This window comes from Anoplolepis gracilipes, chromosome 7 (genome assembly GCF_047496725.1).
Source record: "Anoplolepis gracilipes chromosome 7, ASM4749672v1, whole genome shotgun sequence".
NCBI classification, from domain to species: domain Eukaryota; kingdom Metazoa; phylum Arthropoda; class Insecta; order Hymenoptera; family Formicidae; genus Anoplolepis; species Anoplolepis gracilipes.
In genome coordinates, this window is record NC_132976.1 from 7,360,139 (window position 1) to 7,386,813 (window position 26,675).

The window sequence follows — 26,675 nt, forward strand, 5'->3', positions numbered from 1 at the left end:
TTATTGTTTGATTCGCAGAGTGCAAGTAGACGCAGTTATCTCGCCTCGCGAAGGCGTTGAAGCCGGTGACGTTACAGCTATGCGTGTCAGAATTCTTGCGTACGTCGCGACGCGCGAGTCGTCGATGTCGGAAAACGGTGCCATGCGAAAAAAGGTGTTTATATTCGCGTTATTTATTCGTGCGTAATATGCGGCGTGTGTGTATTAATTCGCGGGATTGTCATAATGTGGCAGTCGGTCGTAATCAGTCTTGTTTTTCTGGTCACGATTTGTGTGGCGACGAATAATATCGAGTCGGGAGAGAAACGGTGGCGGTTGGTGAAAACACAGTGACTCTCAACTTGCAGCGAGCAAATATTTCGAGCAATAAGAACAGTCAAATGAGAAGACGGCGAATCGGTTGATGAGTAAATCCAACTATTATTCGCATAATCGTTTATTTTAACAACGATGATTTGACGTTGTTGCGTTAATCATTATACTTTGATATACATATTTTGTATCAACATTGATGTGTTACCTCTCTAATTAATATAATGAGCGAGTAAATTCAAAGCAAAGTGGATTTTAAGTAATACAAATGGATATTATGACGTACAATTTAATATATTTGTATTATATACATATAATTAATAACCAACAAAATTATGCTAAAATAATAATTATAGCGCGTGTTAATGTTTCATTCTGTAATATATATGTACTAATAAAAAAAAGAGAGAAATCATGTATTGATACGATTCCATAAATATCGACAAAAATTACATGTTAAAAACATTTTTCTGCTTCATGAAATATGTAAATTAATTTATCACTAACTGCAATGTCTTCTGAACAATGTATCACGCAATGTGCTGATTCGACGTGATCCGCATATCGATCAATAAGATATATTTGCTATATCAGAGTTAAAACTACAAAATTAATTTATAAAAAATAAAGCCACAGAGAGGATAAATTATAAATTCAATTCTAAATTTCATATTTTTTATTTCTAGAATTAATAAAAATATTGTATTTGTTTGCATATATTTTATTTTCGCTTTTATTTTTTATTTTCGCGTTTCTAAATTTTATGATACATTAATATATTATAATAATGTGAGATCGATTAATTATCTAATCTGCTAATTTTCTTTATTAGTTTTGTTTGTGACTTATCATATTTTAGGATTAAAAATTATGTTTGTAATTTTAATTTTTTATTACAAATGTATTATTTATCTGATAAGTATTGTACATTTTCACATTAATAACGAATGCGTAAATAATAAAATGATACTGCGAGGAAATAATTTTTCTCATCTTTGATGATATATTTTCTATAAAAATATGGCATATATTTTTATTTATACAAATACATGCACACATTTTTGTTCATAAAATTTATTAGCGATATAATTTTATAAACTGATTAAAAATATATTAAACTCACATAGCGAATATATTGCTAAACAACTAATAATATTCTTTTAAATTAGTTTAGCTTGCGGTGGATAAAATTTAATCAGCGATTGATTACCCTATATAATAATACGAATGCATGATCATCGCGATATGAAATGTGAAAGAGCATTATGCACGAATGGCTATTCATTGCCAGAGTAATAAATTACACTTGCAAATGGCGTTACTTTCGATTATTCGCTCTATCGCTTCCTCAAAACTTGTTCAAATTAACAAGCGAACAAATTAACGTTTGGTTGTCCGCTAGCTGTTACGCATTTAGTCGACGTTAACTGTCGCCGTAATAAAAAGAGGAATGACGTCCCGGTGGTAAACCGTGAATAATTTGCAGGAACAAATCGCGATAATGATTTTCAAAATTGCAGCTGATAATTTAAACAAATCCATCGATCTGTCAATCATTTCGCATTGTCTCACGCGCGGTATTGATTCACATTTGATCATTCATCATACGATATTTTCTCTTAATATGACTTTCCATAAAATCCTCTACAGTTTACAGTTTGATAAACGACAATAACCATAACCGATGAGAGATGATGTATCTCGAGGTCGTTGTGATCGTATATCGTAGCTCGTTAATAAAACGCAAACTTCCAATTCTGCTTGGTCACTCCGCGGATGAACAAATCACGAGGTGTCGTTATTTCCCGATATGCGCAATTGCATATTGTGATAATTAAATAGTCATATTTGCTAGAAAGTATAGTGTCTCTAACAAAAGCATCTCACTCTTCTTTATTTTTAAATTTGTACGTGTGTATATTAAAAGATTTAATACAATTTAATATTTTCCCTTTCTCTGTAAAAATGTTATATTAGGAAACGGAATTACTCTTTATTTTTCTAAAATTGCAAATTTAAATTTGCAATAACAATTTGCATGAAGCTGTATCTTTTTATGCGAATTCAATAATAATTAATTAATAATAAATAATTAAGAGGTCTGACTTTATTTTCAAAAATTTTGTAGTTTTTAATCATTTAAGTGAATAATTCTGAACCAAATAAAATGTTTCAGGATAAACTAGAATGTTAAATTCATGCAGCGTTTTATTTTGTCCTGCGAGATTTCCTATTATTTTTCATCAGATTTTCAAAGAGTTATAGCTGAGTTCAAAATAGAATATTTTTTTAAAAGCAAAAAATATCAATTAATATAAAATAGTCACGAGCAAACACGAACATGTACGAGTATCAAGGTGAGATGCTGATCGGATTTAAAAAAATTCTTATTTGAAAGTATTTATTTTAAAATAAATATTTATTATATATGTATGTTTTTTTTAAAGAGTTCTAAATATGCAAGCGGTATTAAAAAAATGTATATTACAATTTTTTTTGCTCAGCATTTTCTTGAAGCTTTTTTTATAATCAAAATTTGTCAAAATTTGTTTAACAAGATTTACAGCATTATTAAAAATAATGTTAGACATTTAATTATATATTTATGAATTTACTTGAATTGACGTCAGCTTCACGCATTACCATATATTAAAATGATATTAATGAATGGAATAATAACAATAAATATAATGGAATATATTTGCGAAAGAAAAGCAAAAGGTTTATTAAATTTATTATTTATTAATTATGAAATATTATGTTTTTGTTTCTTCTTTATATTATACATAATAACATATTTTTATTTACAATCATAAACATTTATAATTTTTAATTATGTTTTAACGGTTAAAATTTTATTAATATTATTAAAATGTTATTAAATTTGTTTAATCTTTTTATTATAATTTATGTACATCTAATTGTAAGAATTTTTACAAAAATTGTTATATACTTTTTTATAGGAAACATTAAAGTGTGATAAATTGATTTTTTGTCTTGTTAGTGTAGGTGTAGAGTAATACACCAAACTTAATTCTATTTTTATAATGTATAATATATAATATATATGGCACATAGGTGCCATACATCGAGTATGAAAAACTTAATTGATTTTATTCGAATGTTATTGAACGAATATGATTGTACGTATATTTTATGGTGCTCTCTCTCTCTCCTAATTGACTTATTAATCGTGAAAGTCATGACCGAGTTAAATGAGGACTGTCCGGGCAGTGTTCCGATGTAGATTGAAAGTTTGATCGACGGTTCGGTAGTGTCAGGGCCATCAATGACGGATATATCTCGTCGATTCGCTGAACGGTCGTTGAAAAACGCGGTCACTTGTTCGATCCCCGGGTCTCGTTTTATTCTTCAGGATGGCTCAATGCTACGCACGAAGCGGCATTAACGCGGATTTGGTTTCTATCGCGTCGTGCGCGGAAAAATTTCTGACTATACGTTCACCTCACACGAATGACAAAATGTACAGGGCTTTCTGCCGCGCGCTCAGCATGTTTATCAGTTTCGATAAAATTTAGAGCCGAATGTCAATGACGACTACGATGATGACGACGACGAATACGATTGTAACTATCGGCAAAGTAAACTTTACTGTTTAAATTTTAAATTAAGCACTGTTTACATTTAATTAACTGAATATCAACTTAAATTTTTTTTACAAGTACCACGCTGAATTATACACTCTTATAATCGAATTAGCATTAACATAATTAGTCTAACAATTCTCTATTGAATTTATTACTTACTTGAGACTTTTACATTAATCTGAATATTTTATCAATCTTATATAAATAGCTATTTATTTTTTGTAGTTGCAAAAGAAAATTGACAGAGAAAAATCTTACGTAAAATTCAAATTTGTTTTTGTTTGCTTTACTACTCTTGAAAAATATTTCTCTGCGTAAAAATAAGATAACATTACGACAAAGAGATTATTGAATAAGAATATTCTTTTACAATTTTATTTTATATTAAAATTTTACATGTTAAAAACAGATATTATAAAAATTAATATTATAAAAATTGCAATATTTATATTAAGCACAGTAAGAAACAATCAACATGAAATATATTTAAAATAAAAATTCATGTAGGATAGCGCATATAAGAATACAGATGCATTTTAACAAGGATATAAAAGACATATACGGTACATTAAACGCGTCTTACGAGTCTTCACCAAAAGAGTTAAAATTCAAGGTACGACATAACTAATTAACAATTCAAAGTTTCTTCACTACTTCTACGGTACCCCGCTTTCTGTTTCGACGTAACGAGCCGTTGTGTACGAATTAACACACGTTGACTTCAAGCTCCATACAATTTTATCCTGCTCCAATATAGAGTTCTGAATGATCCAAGAACCTTTTGGCCAATCATGATCATTGGGAAAGTTTCGACAATGTAGACATATCGATTCGACGATATGAAATGTTGGTTATGGTAATCTTAGAAAGCTTTTGCGAAAATTGAAATAGAAATTGGTAATAGAGAAAGAATAATTTAGTACTACGTTTTTTTTAGAATAATAGCAAAAAACATATCTTATAAAAAAATACTTAAAAATATGGAAAAGAGAAGAAAATATAAAAAGAAAAATGTGTCGTTTATATTGGGTGAATACAAAAGTACCCTATTTTAATTGATGCGTTATTAATGCCGCAGGATTGGCCACACTGTTTGTAATGTCTACATATTATATATTATATATGTAGGGACTCTCACCTGACATTTAATCCACCTTTCAAACGGTATATATGCAGACATTACGAACAGTGTGACCAATCCTGCGACATTAATAACGCATCAATTGACATAGGAACGAACTTTTGCACGCACTCAATATTTTATATAAATGTATGTCACTTTCTTAAATATGTTTATTTGTGTAAATAGTATAAATCTTCAACAACTCTCTAACATTGTAATATGTATTCTGATATTTCATATTTAATATGCTTTACTTTCTTGTCTTTTAGCCACAAATCAAATGAAACTAATCTGACATTTTCAAATATTTCCTCTTATAAAATAGTATTTGCAAAAAATCTATATTATGGTTTCTTTTTATATATACTATATAATACATAAAATAATATTTTTAAAAATTTTATTTATTCCATTGACGTTAAATATTGATAATTCTATGACTATTATATGTATATATAAAGTATCTGTGATTTAATATTTTTCAGACTACTTTGTTTTATATATTATATAAGTGTAATATATACGCGCTTAAACATGTTCTTATATTAAATCGTTGAATATATTCAAGAATATGATATTTTACCGACGCGTGACACAATCAAATAGTTTGAACGTTAATACTTCACGGTATCAAGTAAATTTTAAACAAATAAATTTTTAATAATAAATATATTTGAATTTTATATTATTATGCGTAGTTCTTACGAGACAGGAACAGAATGCGATTAACAGTTAACAGTTTCGTGCAGTTTCGCAGTAAATCTGTGATGTTGTAGTATACTATTGTGCGTGAATTAATGCTCGGTAATCGCGAACTTTGTCGCAATTTGTTCTATTGCAAATCCGGAAGTTGAATGTGACGAGCGTGAATCAGTTGAACGACGAATATTACGAGTAATTATGCGTACCATGGAGATATTAAAACGATGTCCAGCGTCGTGTTTTCCCGTTGAGTATGGCATCAAAACTTCCCAGGAATACGCGAATATGGTTTTACGTTAACGTCTGCCTTTATATGCAGTATACGCAATATCACATGATGATTCGAAACGAGCTGCCATAACGATTAAACGCGAAAATGTTATTGCTTTTGAAATTGTGCGTCCTTAATTAGAATAAACGGATTTTCCCTTAAAAAAAATCGACGTTACATTTGTTCATCGATGTTTGATTAAATTATAGTTTTTATTTTTTGAATATTAAATAATTTTTTTATTGATTTGCGCGTTTATTAATCAAACAATACTTGTTTCTTGGTTTTGAGTAATTTTTGAAATGTGTTATTTGCATTAGTGCATTTAATCTAAAAAACGATTTTTCAAAAATAAAAAATAAAGTATCTAGGTATTCAAGTATGCTCAATATGTGAGTTGTATAAAATAATTTAAATAATAAAAAAATAATAATAGCAGGAATATATTGTATAAATGCGTAATTTTATAATTACTATATTATAGAGTATTTTGTTATTTCTTTATATTTTTCGTACAACTTTCAACTCTTGCTATTTGCCGCGTTCAAAATGGACTCGTTCAATCAAATTAAGCATTAATTTGTGTGTAGCAGCACGAGTGACGAGATAAATTGAAATCGTACAATGGGAGGCGATTAACAATTAAGAGTTTCCGTAATTTCAGCCATGTCAGCTATTAACGGTGCGTGTACTATGTGCGTGTGTTAACATAGCACAATTCGCGGAAATTCATTTTGTCTGGAATTCTGCGCAAAACGACGCGAATGCGAATCAGTCAAAACGACAGCGGCATTCGGAATCGTTCGCATTACACCATATACAAGTCATTACGAACACTGAATTGGATATTATATTATAGTTGACGTGTTCAGTCGAATCTATGACGTTAAGACTGTCGACATAAACGAGGACGTCGGCGTCATCGGCTCGCGTGACGTCTCGGGACGACGATATAATTTGCAACCGAGCAACGCTTCTCCGGTATTAATATATTCAAATCTCTGCATTTCGACGGCGTACGGTCGTCTCTATAGTTTGACGTAAATGATTCATTGTATGAGAATTAACGCGCATCACTTGTAATGCCAGTTAATCATTGGAAACTCGTCTCGCTATACCAAGTTCGCTTGCACGAATATAAATTAATTGAAACAAATTCGATACCCGATTGGACAGGATGGATCATAATTGCTTATGAATGATTACGTATAATTATTCATGTGTATACGTATAATTATTCTATGTTGGCCGCGCCCGTTAGTAATATTCTTTCGAATTGTGACTTTCAACAACCTTGTTAATTTGTCATTTATTTGTTGCAATTATTTTAATTATGCAAAGACACATAATATGAAAGAAAGTAACTTTTAGCAAGTATTTGTGCGAAAACAATATCAATTACAATATTAATATATAGAAAACAATATTAATTATATTTTTAATAATGTTATTAAATATGTTATTTTTTAAACTGAAATTTTTTCTATTATCACAAAAATGCATTAATAATTGCAAGAATATCCATTATATTACTTTTAATTTATTTATATATTATTAAAGAGAAAGATAGTTGCGCTATTTTCATTTTGACAATATGCTGAGATATAATTTAAATTAATATTTATTAAAATTCATATTTAAACACACACACACACACACACACAAATATATCACATGTAAAAAATATATATTTTTTTACATGTGAAATACGTAAAACACGTAGTGCCAATATATTGTACAATCAAAGATATTCACATGTTTGTCCGCGTACGCGCTCCGAATCATTCTGCAAATACTCGAAGTTGGTCGACTCGGTACGATTAACAATTCAAAGTTTCGGTCTCTTTCGTGGGATTTGCACGTTCGTGAGGAGCGACCGTGCCACAGTGTGTATATGCGAATTAACGCGCGTTTATTGAATTATTCAGAATCCGATGTCGGTGCTGGCCGGTGCGGAGAGAGCACACCGACTTTTTAATCACGTCGGATCGCTCGGAATGCTCCGTAGAGAACAAGCGCCTTTATACCGGGTGTTCGATGCAAATATAAGTGATACAAATACCAGGCGGGACTCCAGTGATATTAACGTTCCTTCCTCTCTTGTACCCGTCGGACCATATTTTCCATCCCGTCGCGCCCCTTTTATTCGTTTTCGCAGAAGAAATAGCGCATTTCTTTATCTTTCCGTTATATTCTGCGTCTCCAAGTCGGTATTCTTTTCCCCTTGCCAGTTCTTACCTTCCATGTACTATATACGAGTAATATATATATATATATACTTTCAACGGAAACTAAATGAAAAACCATCGGGACCGACGTCATCGAAAATGCCGATCATGACACATACACACACACACACACACCAACACACACACACATAGACAAACGGCCGCGTAGCTTTACCGAACTTTTACCAAAGTTAATAGAAAAAAGTTTGATTTAATCGTAAGAGAAATAAATTTGGATAGATTTCGACGTTCTCACACACACGCATATAGGTGTCTACACGTTCCCGTCTCTCGGTCGGATAACAAAAATATTTTTCATTAAATTGTTCCAATAATGATGACTCTCTGCGAGACAGAAAAAAAGCACGTTACTTTATTTTTCGTTGATCGCCTTTTTGTCGACGGATATCCTTTGTTTATCCAGAGAAAAATTACGTGTTGGAAGAGGAGAAACCTGACGCGTTTCAGTGAACAATGTTTATACGGTCGATCGTGTTTCGATAGGGGGAACACTGGAAAAATGATTTCGTGCGGCTCGTGATGACAAAAATTCGTCTTCGTTTGGTCGTGTGAGGCGGTACGGTTGATTCATCGACGCGAGCAGCCCGAACGGCGCCGAATGCGGAAATGACGGTTCGAACTGATGAAAATTGGAGGGTAAAGCTTACGCGCGGATAGGATTCGCAACCTCGTCGCATCCCTTTCTTCGCGAACAAACGCGAGGAACGCCTCGATGTAATTTCCTGTCGGTGCAATCTCGAACGGCACGGCAAGCGCGCATATAGCGTGTATTAAATGCGATTTACCGGAAATGGGCGGGAATGCATCGCGTCGCATCGGTTTGGGATAACGAAACGTACGGCTGATTGGTTGTAACAAGTGATTGATGCCATTACCGGTCCCCGCGCACGAGATCGTGCACGACTGGTGTGCTAGCGTGTGCGAATTATCTATGCACATGGTACACATCGCTTGGACATTAGCGGATTACGTTCGCCACGCAACGTATCTCTTTCAACGGTAAAGAGGACATTAGGGGTTAGAGAACGTTGGGGTATATATTCTCTTAACTTATCATTCTATTAGCATATCGGTTAGCCTCGTTACGGATGACTGCAGTGATAAATCGCTCGTTCCTGCGCGGCTCCTTTACGCGCTCTTAACAGATGACGGCTAACGGCCATTCGAGTCGAGACGTATACAAAGTACCGCACACAAGTATGTATGTATGTAGATGTAAACACGAGTTGTTATTCTAGAATCTAGAATATAATTATCACACTTTTCGCCTGAGAATAATGTCTTTACAATTTAAAATTCAATTTTATTAACGAAAATATGCATTGATATCTTAATAAATTTTTAATTATCTGAATTTAATAAAGTTTAAAATTAAAAGTTTTGTGAGAATATCGCTATATACATATATGTTATATATTACGTTTATATACTACTTTAAAATCGTGAAAAAAGGGATGAAGCTTAATAGGCTTTTCGCTCAAGGAAAAAAATTGATCTAACTTTAAATCAATTAAATAATCTATACGTGGATTTTTTTATTTACTACGTACATACATATTTAAATGCAATCTCTGTTATATGAAAATTGGGGTATTAATATTTTCACGACATTTAGAAAGATTGAATTAGCGAAACACGAGAAACTTATTAAATAAAACACAACATTGTGCCTAGATTTAATATTTATATTAATATGATATGTTAATTGTGTTTTATTTAATAAGTTTCTCGCGCATCGCGAATTCAACCTCACTCTGGTTTAAATACTTTTCGTCTTATTATTCTCAGATTAATTTTCTTAACTGGGAAATGTTCGCGCTACAAAACAATATAACAATACTCGGTGTGCTTTGAGCATTTTCAAGCGTTACCATCTTTTATGATATCCTTAATTAAACTATAAGTTTTTATAAAAGATATTTTACTACTGATATCGAAAGGAAAAAGAAAAAGAATTAAAATACATAAAAGTAAAATGACTTATTTTAACGAAAAATTTATATTGCGGAATGTATTAAGATATTTTTTCGCAAAGAACTTTTCACTTGTAAATATCGGAATGTTATCAATCGATCTTGAGTAAAACGTTTTTATAATTCTACAATATATAGTGTGCAATCGTTATAACTTTTCCTTAATGCTTCTATTTTTCCAATAGTAGTGCAATTTTGTCTCGCTTTGTTTGCGCTTTAGCTCTTCTTTATAGACGTATATGATTTTGCAAACGGTATTGCAACTGTATATTCTCTTGTTTAAACAACATAGAAAATCAGTTCTACATATGGGCTGTACAAGTTCCCATTAAAGCAATATGTTCTATATTCACAATGGTAATTGCGAAACAACGCAGATTGTTCGGTAGAATTCATAATATAATTCGACTCGTAATAATATCATTATATACAGCCAAATACTCAATTTGATATACTAATTGTAAGCATAAATTTTCCGCATAAGTTCCCGCGACAAGAAACTCGGTTTCAATATTATAAATCATCGATAATTTAAACTGATGACACTACTATAATTCCAATGAAATGTTAAACCTTTTTATAAGTGGTTTAGTTTTCTCGATAATTAACTATATGATAATATAAATACTATTTTATATATAATTTTTACCGCAAATATTTTGTATGAAACAATAATAAATTAAAACTGCAATAATATGATTGACTTGTACAAGCATTAATATGCATTATTGTTTCAAGATTTGTTCGACGTTTTACTATCATTACTAATACATTTATAATCAATTTTTGTTGCCAATATAACTTTCTTTCCGCCCTCTCTCTTCTCTTATATTTGATTCCTAGTTTCAATGATGCGATCGATCGCGGATAAGTTCCGCTTCGGTGTACACCATTGCACAACACTAGCTCAGACATTCCTGGCACAAAAGTATAATACGTTTCCCGATATTCTCCGCGTTTATGGTTTAGTACACACGCTTACACTTGCGAATCTTTCACAACGTTGAAGCAGCGCGATAAATTCTTCGCTATCCAAGAATTTCCTACGAGTACGAAGGTATGCGAATCGTAACAATTAATGGTTGGTGTAGCAATAGTCGTTGGTCAATATGTTTTGTAATTCATACAGTACCTAACCATTAAATACGACGTACACGTACCATTGTGTGAGCGATACAAATCGTAAAATATCACTATGTGATCTAGTAATAATAATGAATATTCCAATGGAACGTTTCCTGCGGCGGTCAATTGTGACATGGTCTAAATTTATACGAAATTTGATATTTATGTGAAATTTGCAAATAATCGATTAAAGGTTACCGTTCATCAGAGCAACCAGAGACCGGATATTGAATATCCGATGTTCTCCATGTCAAATGAGATGAATAATTCGTATCCAATGTTCCTATCACTACATATATATTTAGAATATATTTAAAATTGGGTAACTCTTTACAAAATTTAAGTCAACAATTTTGTAAATCACGGATATTTTTGACAAATTATAAATTAATGTTTCCTTTCTTTTTTTACTAAAGAAATATTTCTAGACAAGACATTCAAATGTAATGAACTTCTGACATGATATTCGATTTCTATTCTTTATTAATCATAAAATAATTGATAAAAGTATAATTCTATTTCTCAATTCCGAATGATGTTCTTTTCATAGTCGCGCTCAAAATATAATTTACATGATGTAGCCGTCGATCGTGCCAGAAAACTTTCATTCGTCTCTGGCCTAGAAAACCATACCCAAACAAATCATAGCGGCGTGATAGCAGGAAAGTAGCAATAACCGCCGCGGCACCATTTACAGGGGTGGCGGTGGCTCGAGCTGCTTTATATTCCGGCCGACTGGGCGCTCAGACAGCTCGTTGCACTCCACGTTACGTGTCCGCGATAGATCGCGATGACGTATTTCGAGCGTGGCCTCTAATACAACGATACATCTTGACTAAACCATACGCCGGATCACGACGTTTGTTCTATACGCACCGTTCAGTCAGCCAAAAGAACGGTAATCGAGACATATCTATTTATTCACAATTTTGAAAAATAGTAATCTGAAATGCGCGCGAGAAAAAAAGTACTCGACGCGCGAAATCGCAAATAATAAATTCCCGATATCGAGAATGATAAGCCCGCGCGTTTTGCTGGTTGCGGAGAAATGCGTAATGTTTTTCGTAAACAGGGTCATCCTCTCTCTGGTTCCCCCATCGACTCTCTGTCTTCCCAAACGCCATCATACGCCGACGGATTCGGCGAACGAGAGCGTGGGTGTTGCTATCTCATCGCGCCATAAATTTTCAACGTTCCGCATCCTTATCTCTCTGCTGGTTATCGATGCGCTGAAAGTTTCGCTTCTCCATCTCGAAAGAAGGCGCGAACCTCTCTTTTTACTCTTTCGGAACTTTGCACCGTGTGCATTATCCTATTTTCCAGGCCTGCGTCATATGAGAGCATCGCACGCGTTCCGATCTTTCTAAAGTCTTAGAAACCCGAATCTCTCTCTTCGAGCATTTTTTACTTTCTGCATTCTTCTTGCATTCTGCGACTACCTTTATATAAGGTCAAAAGCATTTCTTAGATCCTAAAAAAATATCATATTCCCATGTGAAATTCAAGTTAATTATTATCGAAGACGTAATTTGAATTAATATCTGTGCAATATAGAAATTATTTATAATCAAAATTACTGATAAAAAATTATTAAAACTTTTTGTCAAAATAAAATAGAATATTTTTTTAACATCAGCTATGAAGTAAAGAGATACTTAAAATTTGAAATATAACTATATATATTATTCTTAAGACGATTTACGATCAAGTTTTCTCAATGAAAAATTAAACCAAACCTAAATCACCGAGCAATTAGATGCAATTAAAGTGAGGAGAGCATGTAAGCGGATCGGATGGACATACTTTAGTTAGATAGCAAGCTCGAATCTCTACAAAGCCGATTGAGAAGAGTCGTGTCCGCAATCTCTTAAATGTTCCGCTCTTAAACGCTTGACGAAAATAGATACATTTTATCGCTCATTCTTAAATGATAATAAAAATGATAGAGTTTTAATTTTTTCGATTAATGGAAAAATATAAATCTATTTCATCGTTTAAAAAATATAAAAAATATTGATTATTACTTGTAGTAGCAAGTATACGAAGGAAAATATAATGTATTTATACGACATTAATGATATTTTCACATACATATATTTTCATAAATTATTTCTTTACATAATACCATACGCACTGTATTATCAAGTTAATAATAGAATAGAATAATAATGAAATAATAAATAAATATGTTTTATTAATTTTAGAATATTATAGATGAATGCGTTTTAATAATTTTGTCAAACATACTTCTGGGAATCTAAAAAAAGCTATTTCTGAACGAAATTTTAATAAATAAACATTTTGTTATTTTTCAAATTTTGTTTATTATTAACTTAATAAAAAATAAAGAGTATTGCAAAAATAATATATGTATAAAATATTTTTAAGCTTTATTTTAAACATAAAAATATAAAGTTATTATTGAGTTTTTCTATGTAGAATCTATGAAATGCACTTGCTTCATATGCATTTGCCGCATATAAATGAATAAATGTTCGCGGTATGGTGTATAGATATAAATCTTCAACGCATCATCTCTCAACGATAATAAATGATCTTTCATCGCTTGGTATATGTTGATACTTGGTATGATGCTCGCAGCCAAGCTTTGTATGGCATACGTGGCGCCGGACGTTGCATCTCAAGATGCATTAAACGGACATACAAGTGAGTTGCATGTAGCTCCCACCGACAGCTAACGTGTTAAACCAGTCTGCCACAACTCTGGACGAGTAACACGGTAATCGTGATCGTGTGTGTACGTAGCATTTCAGCTATACTACTTACTATTAAACGTGAATAAACGACTCGACTCTTAAGCGTCGATGAAAATAAAACGGTATTATCGCGTCGTCACAAAACTCATCATCATCGAATTGCGATAGCCGCGAGATATGCGTCATACGCGAAAACGAAAGAGTCCTGTCGCACCTGCATTTGGCACCGGGACAATAGTTCCCCGTTCAACGTGCACTATATGCGTGAGAGCTATTGTCAGTGTGCCAAATGCAGGTGTGCAACGTACCTTTTTTTAGAATATCAACGAATTGAAGAAAGTATGGCCGAGTTATATGACGCCAGAGATTGGTGATTGATTTTTCGCATCAGCACTTTCGCACCGTAATATTTATTGAATTTTATTTTCATGTTCAACATTATTGACAAATGACGTGACAATAATATAACGTATATTAATATATCGAGTATATATAAAATAAATTATAAACTTATAAAGATTTAAAAGCATAATTATCGACTTGAAAATATGAATATTAGAATTGTAGGAGTACGCAAATGTGAAAATTACGAAACCTGTTCGTTGTCTTTTATTCATAATTATTATGCAGTCGCTTTTATTTTTACCTAACAAACGCGTAACTCATAAATTTGTAAGCTAATAAAAAATAACTGGCAGAAAAATAATCTCACATAGATTTAAATTTCTGCCTTATTTAGCGTTAATATTAGACACATAATCAGTTTTTACTACATTTTATAAAGTGTGTTTAGTATGTTTTTTATCGTTTGTCTTCATTAATTGAATAATTTGTAACAAAAACAAATCTACATACGTACAATATTTAGGAAAACTATTTGTTTTATACTTATAATTAACAAATCTGAAACACATCTGAAACAAAGCGTGAACTACTAAATCGATAGACGCTTCTGACTAACTATTAATTACTTCAATTTTAGGTATGAACTCACCTGTGCATGACTACATTGTAAATTCACGGCATAACATAATTTAGTCGCGTCGCGTCGTGCCTCTTCTTAACAGGATTGTTTTATAGCGTAGGGTTCAAGAGAAACCACGGCTTAGAGTTTAGAATTTATACGAACTAGGGTTTTGTTTCTAAAGGATCGATTATTTATTAATAATAAATCAGAATAATCGTATTTTTATGTTTGTCGTGTCTGCGGAGCTTTTTTTAAGGATAAAAGTAACTTTTCCAATATATTTATGAAGAGACAGGTCATATTCTTTTTTTTTTGAAGTGATTGATTCAATCACATTTACAAAGAATGATCGGGGTACTATTAAAGGAACATTCGATATGTATCCAACTCTCGAGAATAATGTATTACAAGTCCTTCCTTGTCAATGTCTTTCCTCGTCAATACGCCGTCAGTCGATAATCTGTATGGTACAGATTTACATCGATGACTAGCGGTGGTGCAAACACGCCTGCACATATATGATCGCGCAAAGGGACATAACCCTTTGTTTAATTCGGTCGTTGCGTAATCAATCGATGACCCGCCAATTACCGGTTTCCGTCTTAATTGGCAAACATGAACGGAACGAACGAGCGTTCCTGCACGATGTTCGGTCGCGAATTCACTTCACGTTTCGACCGCGAGCCACGCCACCAGCTAAAACGAAGTGCCTTTTCGCAGGAGCTTGTCAAAAAGCTCACGTGATAAAGGGCGCCGATCTCCAGATTGCCGCCTCGAGATTTTCGTGTGGCAATAAACTCCCGATCTAGACGGCGCCCTTAGGAACGATATTGCTGGCGCCTTCGTTTTCGTTTCTGTATTAAATGAAAGCACGTTGGTTTTTTGACAACTGCAACGGTGTCACGTGTTTTTTATTTTCAGAAAAATATATTATGTATAGAATCCGTCAAATCAGACATTCTAAATTTTACGAAGCGATAATGCATTTTAATGCAGTGAGATCTAAATTTGTTAAATAGACCATTGAAAGTGTTATTATTTAACGATATTGCAAAATTTGTTTACAGAATTTAAATATCACATTTTGTTATAATTAAATATTTTAATTGAAGCTTTTAGTTAGTTAATAAACCTTCCGACTTTAATACTTATTTTTAATGTGATTTTTAAAATATCTTTGAGCACTGTTTTTAAACATTTATACATGCATGGTTCAGAGAAAAGGCTCGGCTTTTAATACATGACATTAATGAATAAAGTTCTTAAATTAAAAGATTAAATTCCAGCAGATTTACATCAAATATACGTTGTTTGCATTAATTAAAACTATTTAAATTCTATTGTGCAAAATTTCGAATTTAGTCAGATTTGACCCACTTTCATACTATTTTCGATTTGAATTTCGATCACACAAAAATATATGTACTCTTCGCATCTTCGGGATGCAACTTTTCGATGGGAACATATGTGTCATTTTTTCCTCTCGTCACTTCATTCTTGCTTCGCATGATAAAACACTGAACGTAGACGCAGCCGCGTGACAGACGGTAATTTCGAAGGTTTACGAGAAGCCCTTCTTCCAAACTTACGAACTGCTTTCACGCGCGACAAATAAGATCGTAATCCTCCCGGTGCATTTTCTGCATTATGATTTCACAGCGAGATTTACGAGGAGAAGACGGTCTTTGTGAATACGTACGGATGTACGCGTGTCTTCGTTTACGTATTTTCCCATATATATATATATATATATATATATATATATATATATATATATATATATGTACGCACACACGCGCGCGTGCATACATGGAGCTTACATACAAGATGATACGCTCTATACGAATGGTTGTAGACATCCCGCGTCCCGTTTTTAGACGAAGCGCGAACAGAAAGCTTGTCGCAGAAAATTCGCGAGAAAACATAGTATAGTAATTCGAGAGCGTGCTCTCGAAATGTTCTCTTCATCGAGTTCTAATCACTCACCCGAAAGCGGATGAATTTTTTTGCGCGAACCCTCGTCACGTTCGTCCGCTCGCGAAATTTAATTAAGCGCCGAACGCTGTGGTCATATAACGAATTTTCTCGCGCCATAAATTGAGAAATATTCTCTTGCCAGACACCCCTGTGTTCGCGTGGCTAATTATTATTAAGTCGTAAAATAGTTTTAGCACGAACTAAAACTGGTAAAATAGCAGTGCTGTTCGTCAATGTAACATTAATCAGGAAAGTGATGACAAAGTAATGGTTATTACGTTAATTGATGCGCAGGCTGCGCATTAATTACTATATTAAGGGTTTTGTAAATATAATTATTGTTTTTATATGTAGTTATATGTAAAATCGGAACGCCATTTGAGTATAACTCTGATATATTATATTAATTTGTGCTTGAACGTAGAATGGGAGAAATTTTTTTATCAAGATACAAGTGAGAGAGCGGTAGAAAATAATTTTTTTCAATTATCATGTACAAATATATTAGTATGCTTTTATAAAAAGTCAATTATTAATGACTATTGCAAAATATAAATAATGGTTTAGTAATCCACTTTTTTGTGCGTAGTAGTTCTCGACGAATAATCGTGTCTATCTGTAGGGATTTATCACGTCGTGTTTTCTCGTTAACGCGATACGTGTCAAAACGTCGAGATAAAATTCTGTACCAGCAAGATAGAATTTTATCTCGTTATAAATGAGTGTCAAGCGCGGCGACTCCATGCGTTAAATTGAGAAGTTATGCGTCCCGTCAGCTTCTTAGGGCAATTTTTCAGAACTGCAATGTTAGACAGTCGCCGATTACTAACATAATATATGTATCACGATGCTTTATATTGGTGCGATGAGGTAGATATCGATGCTTGTCGCAAATTGATCTCCATTGTATAAATAAACGCAATAAACGCCGAAGAAGAACACTCACGAAAGAAGCATTCAGATTTTCATGAGCAGCTATTTGCAGCTTGCATAATATTCCATAATGTTTGATTGGATTAAGTCGTTTTCCTGTCGCGACTCCAATCTTAAAAATATTCTCCTTTATACGCAACTATATACGTATTGTGAATAAAGGATGCCTCGAATTAAAGATGTTGAAATAAAGAATTTCTATTAAATATTTCTCGTGCACGTCTTGTTCTCCGTTGCGATAGTTGACGACTTGGAAAAAGAAACTTCCAAAACCTTCGGTAAACTTAATGGTTGAGTTTTTTTTGTGATTTTTGGAATATTGCTTTAAGTAGAAAGTTTGCGGGTAATTTTGTCTAATGGCGCGCGCCCTAGTCACCGGAGATAAGAGATTACAAAATTGCCGGGCGAACGGAAAGCAAGAGTAATCCCTTTCGTTTCTGACACCTGCAAAATGTCTTAAAGTTATTTGCAAGATTGCCCGAGTTACGCGACTTATGTCTAATAAGCTAAAAAAATTACGATTAATGATGTACGATTATTATTTTAATGCAAATCTAGACAATCAGACTGACAAGACCTCTAGTCTGTATAGTTCTCTCATAATTCTAGATTTTGCTGGACTTTTGATTAAATTTAATTTTTATCTAAATGTAAAATATTTTAATGAAATGATGCACGCTGCAGATATATGAATATATATCATGTAAATGCAATAAAAGATTATATATCAAAGAAAAAGATGAAGGATCAGGTTGGATGCGCAGAACGCATTAAAATTATATCGGACATTAGACCACGGCGCCGTGGGTCGATAAAAATTCAACGTAAACTTTATATCACGTAAAATCATCGTTCTGTCAAGAGCCCGCTATACGGGATTGACGCGTAATTGCGCGATGGCCGTCTAGGTTAAGGAGAGTAATATGCTTGAAAGCATAGTAACGTGCGGTAACACACGCGACGAAAGACCATTCTAATGTCCTCCTATTTGTTCCTCACTTGCTATAACGAGAAACGTGGCGTATGTTGGACGGCGACGATCGATACTGACAGAACGAGACACTTATCTTCTAATGACTATAACAGCCCTCGATGTGTCGACAGCCATATGCAATGCAGCCACCTGACTCGGAATGGGCAGGCCTCACTAGTGTGATGACACCTATGAGAAGTGCGCAAACGTTTTCCCTCGTCTGTCGTTATCATTTCGTTCTCTATCGAGATCGATGTTACGTGCTATATTTAGATAATTGTAACTTGTGACATTTCTTCGTGTAACGACGCGACCATCATTTTTCTTTATGTTCCATTTAGAAATTATTAATGTTCAGTTTATCTTACAAGTACTCCGAAAAAAAAACGGAAATACAATTGAAAATATAGGTAATTAAAAAACGCATATACATTATAGAAAAACCATATATATAATTAATGACATATTATTTTTTGGAATAATAGTTTTCAGGTAAAATTATTACTGCAAATATTTAGTACATGTGTTATGTACTAAATTTATTATGTATATATCATGTTATGCAATTTTATCACAATGATATGAAATATAATGTATATTATACATTTAAAATATTAAGTTTATACATGCATAGGTATGTATATGTATACACCTATATGTGTGTACATATGTATACATACACATTAATTATGTTATTATTGAAATAATTAGTAATATACGTAATGATTAACGATAACTGCTGTATTTTCCATATTTGCCTGTGTAAAGCTGATCGTTTATAGTATTATATGCAAATAATCATTATCGAGTTATATCGAGTTTAATACTCGATATAAAATGTTATGCGTTATGTAAATTGCTATTGTGGATAATAATTTCGTATGGAGGGACATTTATTTATATTGTCACTCTATTTCAGAAAAAAATATAAAAATAAAATAATGCACAATTGCGACATCCGATCATAGAACAAATAAGCAGCAATGCATTTACGCTTAAATTAACTTTTATTAAAGTGATACGCGTACATATATATATAATATTCTATAATATATAATTTTACAATCATAATTTCATATAACATCTTATATGAAATTACACATAATACACTTATACATAATATATCACAATATGCAATAAGATTACATTAACATAATGTATGAGGATATCTCTTCAGAACAACAATATTCTGATAAAGTATCAATAAATTAGAATCGTTAGAGACAAATTAGAACAGAAGAGTAATAACTTGTTACTCAAGATTTTAAAAAATACAGCAAAAACTATGTCATTCAATTATATTTTCGTTAAAATTGGTTTTATTTTTTCATAAAAGAAACATATTTCAGAAAATTTATATAATTACTTTAATTAGTTTTGTTATATGTCTTACATTAAATGGATTTTTACAGCTTGTGGTTTGACTAAATTAATAATTTATTATAAATAAATTCATTGTTGTCATAATGAGTTTTGAAAATAAATTTAAACAATCCTCGTTAAGCAGATGTCAAAGTTAGAACAAAATAAAAATTATAGGAAAATGATTTTATAATCTGTATTTTATATTCTCTTTTTCTCTTAAACCGTCAGAGATTTATCTCTACAACGATGGCAGTAAGACTTTGGGCAACAGTTCGATCGTAAAAACGAATGGATTTCGAGTATTCCGGTGACTCGTCTTTCTACCTTCTTCCCATATATCCATCCATATCTTAGCTAGTATTGGTCCGACACCGTCACGCTTTGCTCCACTTTTAGCCGGCCGACGTATTATAGCTACGCCACTTCCGTAAATTGAAGAGTCCCAAATCCCTTCCGCAAGCTTGGATGCCAAGCTACCATAGAACATGACACATCGATACCAATTTCTAACAAGACAAGCTAAGGATTCAGTATGTACCAGCGTGCAAGTATTTTTCTTGGCTAGCGGACAGACTTACGAAGGATCCACAGATTTTGCTGCTTACTGAAGATTGTACAGATTTTTTGATAGAACTTCTATTTTAGAACTATACTGTGTGTGTGATTAATTTTTTAATCTGAATAAAGTTTTCAACATTGGATAATGCTGCTTCTCCGTTCGCATCTCATATCGATAGTTTTGATAAGTTTGCGGAGAAAAAGTCAAGAATGAGACTTGCACGTGATATTCCGATCGCGACTTCGAATTGATACGTTTCCCGAAGATTTCGCGAAGTCGACGGAATCCAATTTTAGCCGAGTTTTCAAGACTCGTTCTTCGATGGGAGTCAATGAGGAATTTTCGCTATCGCCGTTCGGTGCGGATCCACTCGACGGATCAATCGTATTCGACGCGGATGCTCCGGATGTATATATATATATATATATATATATATGTATGCAGAAAGCTCTCGAGGCGAGAAACGAGCGCATTGCATTTACTGCGCAGCTTTCACATGGGCGTTGGTGAGTACGAGCGTTGACGTGACAGACATTGTCTTCTTGTAAAACGACTGCCGACAATTATTATCATTATCGAGAATCGAGCTTTAGCGGGTACAAATCTCTGACGTGTATTTACCGCGGATGCAGCGCTATTCAATCATGTTAAACGTGAAAGCTTTTATAGATTACGCGTCTAGTTAGTGCTGCGTCTAACTTCCAGTCAATAATTATTTTACATGTGTATATTGGTAAGGTGTTACTTTAAAACAAAAATCCTATTATTGCAAACTTATAATATATTGACATACGGCAAATGTCGAACAATAATACATTTGAAATTATAATTATTAATAATCATGAGATATGGTATATATGTACGATATATTATATATTTTCAATATAATATATCTATTATTTTTAACAACTATTTATCATTTTAGCTTCAATCTTTATACATATATCCTGCTTTAATTTAAATCTAGTATTAAATATGTAATTACTAACAGTGAATGGTTAATCAACCTTATTATTAATGATTAATAATAATACGGCTGATTATTAATTAGTTACTGTTAGTGATTATATATTTAATACTCGAATAATTAGCGATGAGAAGATTACCAAGAGGATATTACAGCGTTTTTGCGTCGAAACATTTATTACGTATGGTGACACCCTCGCTGTAGTCTTATCTCTGCGCATTATCTATTCTCCGGACACTATTCGGCCCTTGTAAATTCCCCTGCTGTCCGTTTTTGTGTCGTCAGTCGCCCCTCGTGTCGGGGAATGTAACATGGCGCGTTTGCCCCGCTTCGTTTTGCACAACGTCATATTTCGTCGCACGACTATCGTTTCTAAACAATCCTGTATATATGTGCATACAGATTCTCTTTCCCTCTTTCCCTCTTTCTCTCTCTCTCTTTCTCTTTATTTCGGTTCAGTGTAGTTGTGTATCAATGTCCGTTCGTCGGAGCGTTAACAACGGAGCGACAGGCGCGAGCTGCTCGTAAACCGAGAGGGCCACGGTTCTGGCTGGACGCGTACATCCGGTCACGTAAATAGGTACAATCCTAGCCCACGGGTGCATACACTCTAAATCGTGTGTACTATATATGGGATTAATGGCAGTGAGCGGATACGCGAATGACCTATCGGCCTTGGTCAATGAGACTATCTGATTTTCCACGTAGTCTCTTCCGATTTTGTTCACCTGGTCGGATCAAAGATACCCTTTGCATTAAAGTCTAAGTGAGGTATATTAAGCTATTTAAACCGAATTGTCAAGGCGTAAAAAAAAATTTTTGTTATAAAAATAGCAAATAATTAGCAAATAATTTTCATATCTATTTTTTATCTTTTGATAATTTGGCCCAGTTAGCTTAATATACCTGTACAAGTGTTTGAGCTAAAGACTATGTACGGTAACATAATTTGAATCGATCTAATTAAATTCAATTCTTATATTTTTCTCTATGTTTTCGCGATACGCATTTGTCAATAAGAGAGAGCCTTCGATTTATAAAAAAAAGTTTTGTACGTTAAGATTTTAACATTGTACATACAAATTATTAACATACAAAATATTTAGTTGGCTTATAGATTTATGTGTAGATAATATTATATATTTATATATACGCTTTATTATACATATATTATTTAAATTTTTTTATATTAGACATGAAATATACTTATATGGTATATTCTCGTATGGATAAAACATCACATGAGCATTGTGAAGTACTATGACATGATATGAGAAAGTAACAAAAGGCACAAAAGGCTCCATAGTTATTAAAACGTATAAAAACATTTTCTGTAATTATTAAAGAACATGCTGAATAATACACTAACAATGCTATTATACATATAATACAGTGTAGAACAAAAATCTTCCTATTTTTTATTCCAATATAATTGCAAGTTATGTACTTTTCAAGGCAAAAGTAAAACGGAATAAGAGGAAATAAGCCGATTTTATTTAATTATTGTGATTATATTAAATAATTGCTAGTACATAACTTAATTGTAATACTTCATAATTTCTAATATCGGACTCTATCTATATTAATTTATACATAAAATACTATATATTTTATATATAATATTTTGTATATAATAATAAATAATAATAAATTTTATAATGTTATATATATATATATATAATATATTTTATATATATAATATTAATAATATTTTTATTATAAATATTCATTATTTAAATATAAAAATTCTTTATAACATACATTCACTGATTTTTTTGGAATTCTATTATACATATATAAAAAAATATATGCATTTTTTTAACGCTAATTAATAAATTATCTCTCTATATTTCCTATTTTTAAACGAAATTTAACTGTTTGAAAAGTCGAACGATCTTGTTTGTAACAACTATGTTTTCTCTTTATACCTCTCATGAAACAAGATTTTCTCACGTTTCAAGCTGTTCAAGAATGTAATGATTTTGTTAGGATAGCATTTTCTGCTTCGCAACTCACGTTTGAGTCTCTTCTGATCCGATCAATTCTGAATCGTGACAACTTTATCAACTATAGAGGAAAGGTAACAATCGACTTTTTTTTGGTGAAAGGAAAATAATTTTCTTTTTTTCTATAATGTAGGGAGACTTGTGGAAATAAAAACAAACAAATATTCGTACATAGACGTTACACATAGGTCAGGGTGTCTACTCTCTGGAAAAACATGGAAAATCGAGAATATTCAAGGATTTTTTTTTGTATCTGGAAAAATCAGGGAAATCTTATGGAACTTTATTAGGATTCAGGGAATTTTTCCGAAAATTCTTTTTTTTGATAATTTTGGTTTTCATCTTGTAAACGTAAACAGTCACCCGTGGAACTGGCGTCTCATTTTATAGAAACTTATTAATTGTTGAGTTTTGGCTTTATTTCTGATTGTGAGATGTCTAGTTCACTGTATCTTGGTTTGTTCGTTGACGATTTTTTTAGCATTTCTTATTAGATTTTAAACGCTTGAAATTCTATGATAGTTTTATAAAAAGTTCTATGTGTGTGTGCAAAAATTATTAGAATATTAATTAAACAATTATTTGAGATATAAATATCGAGACGCTCATATCTTTGCTCGTCTATAATAAATTAATTGTGCGCGTACAGAAGACATCATAAATGCCTTTACAAATGAATTTATGCACATATCAATACATTTATATATTTTGTACATGAATGGTAAATATATATGTCCAATATGTGCATAAATTTATTTGTGTAAAGGCTTTAATGACCTTTTCTGTGCAAATAAAAATGATAAATTATATATTTGTTCTATTGTTTATTAATGATTATTTGTTTATATCAAAATATTTGAATAATTACTATTCCTTTGTAAAACAATACTCATATATAATACTCGTCTATATTATTGAATAAAAATATCGCGCGTGATTTCTTGTATATATGTTAATATATTCCATGATTACAAATATTATATATTTTAATTTTTATTATTATATTTCCTCCGTGTAGACAAAAATTACTATTATATTATTTCGTCGCGGAGCAAAGAATACAGAGAATAAACATGTGTGTATTAAAGAATGCGGGGAGAAGCATCGTTACACGCAATACAGTCGCACAGTGATACGAAGCAGATTCCAGCTCCATACGACCTACAGAGGTCACTCTCCTATGTGCGCGGCACGTGGCACACGACATAGTCGCAGTCACACAGTGTCTTGCGGAGCAACTGACACCTAACTGACAATGAGTCGGAACGAACCGAGACGCGGTTGTTCTGCGTCATTGTTTTCGTCAATTTTAGACAAATGTCGCGTACATCGGGAGTGAATCGTAGTCTATAGGCAGGCTATAGACAGTCTCGAGACAGATTTGTTCCCCACGTAATTATCGCAATTGATGGCGTTTCGCAATTTTCGAAATCATTTGATATTCTGCAACTTTGTCATTCTGCCGCCATGTTTTTATACGCCGTTGCTTTTGCGCGTATTTTGACACTATTTACTTGACTGACGAACATCGCGAGTTCTGTAACATTTCGGAGAGTATCGGATTGTCAACGGATATCCGTGAATATCAAGGGAGAGATCTAACAATTGCAATTTCGTCGGAAACGGTTTATTCGAGTGATTGTGGGGGGGGGGGGGGGAGTTAACATTGTGCGCGAACGAGTGCTGAATTGAAGACTGATGTTCGTTTCATTACATATCTATTATTAATCCACGAAAAAGTCTATTAACACATCGAATTTTTTGCATGTGTAATACGCTGTGGTAATTTTGTTATTTCGTGCGACGATATGTAAGCGGGAAGGTATCGACATTAGATTTCGCGTATCAATAAATGTATAGAAATCTGAAGTGTTACGCAAAATTTGGCCAAAGTGTTTGTAAGTGTTTATGAAGGTGCATCAACGAAAGATTAGAAGATGAGCAGACTTGGGATCGGATTTTGTGGGAATAATCAGAACATCATTTATTACGTATGAGGTAATTTATTACGTATTATTCGCGGAATTAATTTTTTTGTCTCAGTTATCGCATAGCATATTTCGTGCAATTCTATTTAAATATGTGTGAAATTGAATATTTAATTTATTTAATAAATATTCTAATAATTTTTACGCATATCTAGAATTTTGTTCAGAAAGTATAAGTGATTGCAGAACGACAAAAAATAATAACATGAAATCTCATTTAAAGTCATCAATTTAATAAATATATTGTAATAATTATGGTAATTATTATTGTAATTTTTACTCATAGAACCCTCTCTATAAACTGACATGAAATGTCATTAAAGTCGATAGAATTATTGCAATAAGATCAATGTCTTATCTCGATATTTATACGTCTGGGATTTCGGGCGATCTTTTTGTAATTTGTTTTATAAATATTCCAATAATTTTGACGCATAGAATTCTCTCTTTCTCTGTATTTAGAAATTAAAAGTAATTGCAGATTAACACATCTCATTAATCGATAGAATTATTAAAATAATCAGCGTTTAATTTGGAAATTTAATTTGTTTAATTAATATTCTAATAATTTTTACGCATTTGTTTAATTAATATTCTAATAATTTTTACTTTTTAGATAAGTATTGTAAAACTTTTAAGCGCTTAAAGTCTATTAAGAAATGCTTAAAAAGTCATCGGCTGATAAAGTGAGACAACGTGAATTTGTCGTCTCATTTTGTTCCGTATAAATATATAGTACATATATATATATATTTTTTGTTTATATACTTAATGTCTTAATATTGAATATGAATAGTACATATTCTTTGTAACTTTTAAAGATAAAACAATAAAAATTTTATATAAATGAAAAATTATCT

The 26,675-nt window shown here is 32.3% G+C and overlaps 1 protein-coding gene across 6 annotated transcripts in view; it reads left to right on the plus strand.

Moving 5' to 3' along the window:
• Dpr12 (defective proboscis extension response 12) overlaps positions 1 to 26,675 on the plus strand; it is a 253,352-nt gene that overhangs the window by 46,028 nt on the left and 180,649 nt on the right. For 3 of the 6 annotated variants that reach the window (XR_012047088.1, XR_012047089.1, XM_072896335.1), the window contains exon 1: positions 25,498 to 25,825. The exons of 2 other annotated variants lie outside the window; for them this stretch is intronic. Coding sequence is in view for 1 of the 4 variants with exons in the window: in XM_072896335.1 (XP_072752436.1) it covers positions 25,821 to 25,825 (5 nt within the window). In the remaining 3 variants the exon portion in view is untranslated. Of the gene's footprint in view, positions 1 to 18; positions 155 to 25,497; positions 25,826 to 26,675 lie in introns of those variants that run through there. One more of the 6 variants, XM_072896340.1, reaches the window with a different exon arrangement.